The 4,232-nt window shown below is 48.4% G+C and overlaps 1 protein-coding gene across 1 annotated transcript; it reads right to left on the bottom strand.

Annotated features, from left to right (window-relative positions):
* Nucleotides 1–2,794: 2,794 nt before the first annotated feature.
* LOC128335037 (actin, cytoplasmic type 5-like) lies at nucleotides 2,795–3,966 on the bottom strand. Its single transcript, XM_053272782.1, has one exon. The coding sequence runs from the start codon at nucleotides 3,960–3,962 to the stop codon at nucleotides 2,832–2,834; it is 1,131 nt and encodes a 376-aa protein (XP_053128757.1). The 5' UTR covers nucleotides 3,963–3,966; the 3' UTR covers nucleotides 2,795–2,831.
* Nucleotides 3,967–4,232: the final 266 nt, after the last annotated feature.

Below are 4,232 nucleotides of genomic sequence, written 5' to 3'. Positions count from 1 at the left end.
TTGCTGGGTGACTCTGGGCCAGTCACTTCTCTCTCAGCCTAACCTACTTCACAGGGTTGTTGTGAGGAGAAACCGAAGTATGTAGTACACCGCTCTGGGCTCCTTGGGCGAAGAGCAGGATATAAAATGTAAAGATAATAAATAAAATAAAAAATTTAAAAATGCATACATACAATGCTAGAACGGTCATCTTGCTGCATCTCCCTTCCAAGCATATACTCTGTAACAAACCCCATGCCTGTTAAAAGCTCTTACTTCCTCATAGCAGGGCCAGTCATGATGAATGCAAGCAATAAACTCATGAATGCAAGCAATAAATACCCCTGCTAACTGGGCAAAGAGGCACCTTTTTAACATGGTGATTCTCTTTACTGAACAGGGGGAGAGTAACTGGCCCTATCCACCCCCAGCACAGGACCTCCAGTGACTGTTGCTGGTGTCTATCATGTTTCTTTTTATTTATTTATTTATTTATTTATTTATTTATTTATTTATATACTTTTTATTCAATTTTCACAACACTAAAGGACAAACACAAATGATACAGACACTCACAAACTTTTTAGATTGTGAGCCCTTTGGGGACAGGGGATCCATTTTATTGATTGACTGATTGATTATTTCTCTATGTAAACCGCTTTGGAACCTTTTGTTGAAAAGCAGTATATAAATATTTGCTGTTATTGTTATTGTTAAACAAGTCATCTTTAGTCTCATGTTAAGCTGTAATCTTATTGTTGCTTTAATAATGTTAAGCTGTACTGTTAAGCTGTATACAGGGCTGCACAACTCAAATGCCCTGGTGGACTAGAACCAACCACGGCCAATGGAGGCTTAATGCATAGGCAGTATAGGCAGCTGCCTACGGTGGCAAATCTTGGGGGGGGGGGCAGCTTGGAGGGAAACTTTATTTGCTCAATGGTGGCTCCGCCCCTGCAATGGTCTGACCATAGGTGGGGAAGCCTTGGTCTACTCTGACTTGTAGCGGCTCTCCAAGGTTTCATGCAGGAGTCTTTTCCAGCCCCACCTGCAGATGCTGCCAAGGATTGAACCTGGGACCTTCTGCATTCCAAACCTCTACCATTGAGCTACAGTCTCATCCTGTAGCTTCATTTCCTACCTCCTGCAGGATGAGAAAAACATCCCCTCTCCCCGCCTCTAACCAGCAGGGTGAACAGTAGACTACTTTGGGAGGGAGGTCATGAACCAAGCCCTGCTGCTACTTTGATACGCCCCACTTTTCATCCAAAGTACTCAAAGTGCTGTACATAGAAAAATAAATAAAGATGGTTCCCTCATCCCAAGGGGTTCACAATTTTAAAAGAAATGGAAGGTAGAGTTTGGCAACAGCCACTGGATGGATGTTGTGCTGGGCTTAGATAGAGCCCATCAAGCCTGGCTTATGACATGCGAAGGCCTTCAGCACCATAAAGTAAGGTTGTGCCTTCAAGTTGGTGTTCCTGGTGACCACAAAGTGGTTTTCATTGGTAGAATACAGGGGGGTGGTTACCATTGCCATCTCCTGTGCAGTATGAGATGATGAGGTGGGTCTCACGATCCGTGAGACCCGCTTTTCCCCAAACTGCGGGGAGAGCGGGTTAAGCCCGCTCTCCCCGCAGACGACCAGGCAGGCAGCCCTGGGCGGTCAGATCAGCCGCCCACACGGTTGCCGGCTCCGTAACAGAGCCGGTGGGGTTTGGGGGATCTTGGGGGCTACGCAGCCCCTGGAAGCTCCAGTATACCCTGTGCAAGCATGCAGGGCATACTGGGGAGACTCCCGGAGCTGGGAGGTGGCTTTTCGCCTCCCGGTTGGGGGTCTGCTCGCGAGTAGCCGTGGCGCAGAGCCGTGCCGCGGCTACTGACGAGCAGATAGCCCGGATTTGCGGAGTGCTCACTCCGCAAACCCGGGCTAAGGGCAGGGGTTCTCGAGCGGGTTACCCGCTCTAGAACCACCGGGCTTGCAGCCGAGCCTGGTGGTACTGACAATCCACAAAAATCGGGCTAGGTTTTCCTAGCCCGATTTTTGTGATCGTCAGAAGAGCCCCGATGCCTTTCAGCATCTTCCTATACCGTTGCTGCCTGATATAGGTCCAGAACCTGAGGGGTATACTCGTGTGAAATATGGGCCGTAACCCAGAATTTGGCTTTAAAAACGCCAAATCTGGCAACCACTCCCATAGTCTGGGAAACATGCCAACAGGGATTTGAACCGGCAACCTCTTGCTCCCTAGGCAAGTTACTTCCCCGCTGTGCCATTAGGTTGTTAAGCAGCACCATAGCATTACAAAAATATTAAATATATATTACAAAAATAATAAATGTATATATTTAACAAAGAGGACAATAAAAATAGAAATAAAGCTTTATTTCTACATATATATTTGGCAAAGATGCAAGAAAAAACTAATAATTTGACATAAACAGTTATATTGCAGTAAGCACATTTCCATTAGCTACTGATAAAGGAAAATACAAAGAAGATCATCACAGAAATATTCGCATACGATGGAGGATTAAGACAGATCCATTCGAAGATATTATGTGGCCATTGTTTAAAAGGCTCTGCGAGTAATTTATTTTTAATCTTTAATTACTATAATAATTTTTAAAAATTTGGTCCTAAACTAGCAATTTTTTGGACTAACTCTATCCTAGGTAGAGTTACATGCAACCGACAAAGATACCAGTGGTCAGTTTGAAATAAGAACTGTCAGCTTGAATGTTCTTAGCACATAATTGGTCCACCGTTTCTTTGAAATAGGCTAGAAATATGAACTTGGATACACATGCCCTGGGTTCCCAGCTATAACTGAACAGGAGCACAGGAGCTTTTAGAAGCATTTACGGTGGACAATGGAGGGCCCAGATTCGTCGTACTCTTGCTTGCTGATCCACATCTGCTGGAAGGTGGAGAGAGACGCCAGGATGGAGCCCCCAATCCAGACAGAGTACTTGCGCTCCGGTGGGGCAATGATCTTGATCTTCATGCTGCTGGGGGCCAAGGCCGTGATCTCCTTCTGCATCCTGTCAGCAATGCCGGGGAACATGGTGGTACCACCCGACAGCACCGTGTTGGCATACAGATCCTTCCGGATGTCGACGTCACACTTCATGATGGAGTTGTAGGTGGTCTCGTGGATGCCGGCATGCTCCATGCCCAGGAAGGATGGCTGGAAGAGGGCCTCGGGGCACCTGAAGCGCTCATTGCCAATGGTGATCACCTGGCCATCAGGGAGCTCGTAACTCTTCTCCAGGGAGGAGGACGAAGAGGCAGTGGCCATTTCCTGCTCAAAGTCCAGGGCGATGTAGCAGAGCTTCTCCTTGATGTCCCGCACAATCTCCCTCTCAGCCGTGGTGGTGAAGCTATAGCCCCGCTCCGTCAGGATCTTCATGAGGTAGTCGGTCAGGTCACGGCCAGCCAGGTCCAGACGGTAGATGGCGTGGGGCAGGGCATACCCCTCGTAGATGGGCACGGTGTGGGAGACCCCATCTCCTGAGTCCATGACAATCCCAGTGGTCCGGCCAGAGGCGTACAGGGACAGCACTGCCTGGATGGCCACGTACATGGCTGGCGTGTTGAAGGTCTCAAACATGATCTGGGTCATCTTCTCCCTGTTGGCTTTGGGGTTCAGAGGAGCTTCGGTAAGCAGGACCGGGTGCTCCTCTGGGGCAACCCTCAGCTCATTGTAGAAGGTGTGGTGCCAGATCTTCTCCATGTCATCCCAGTTGCTGACAACGCCGTGTTCAATGGGGTACTTCAGGGACAGAATGCCTCTCTTGCTCTGTGCTTCATCACCCACGTAGCTGTCCTTCTGGCCCATCCCCACCATAACACCCTGATGCCTGGGCCGCCCCACGATAGAAGGGAAGACAGCTCTGGGGGCATCGTCCCCCGCAAATCCCGCTTTGCACATTCCAGAGCCGTTGTCTATAACCAGAGCAGCAATATCCTCATCAGCCATTTTGAGTTAGGAAAAGCAACCTAGGAGAAACAAGTTGGGACAGTTTTAGGACAGAGCAAGGCTTCATCTGCAGGTTAATGGCACCTGCACAGTTTGCACACAGGGCATATTCAGGTTTACTAAGCAGTTAATGTATGACTAACGCACATTTTATTTGTCTTCATTGTCAACAATCTTCAAACCCTTCTGCAGCAGAACCGGTCTTTAAGGCTAACCAGCAACACAAGTCCCACCCTGACTTCCAGGGTGTGGAAATGTACAGCACTGGGC

The sequence above is a fragment of the Hemicordylus capensis genome, chromosome 10 (genome assembly GCF_027244095.1).
Source record: "Hemicordylus capensis ecotype Gifberg chromosome 10, rHemCap1.1.pri, whole genome shotgun sequence".
In the NCBI taxonomy this organism is placed as follows: Eukaryota; Metazoa; Chordata; class Lepidosauria; order Squamata; family Cordylidae; genus Hemicordylus; species Hemicordylus capensis.
Note: the sequence above shows the minus strand (reverse complement) of the source record. Positions and strands in the feature narration are given on the sequence as shown.

Coding starts and splice junctions, on each gene's coding strand:
- LOC128335037 (XM_053272782.1), bottom strand. CDS start 3,962: ATGGCTGATGAGGATATTGCTGCTCTGGTTATAGACAACGGCTCTGGA.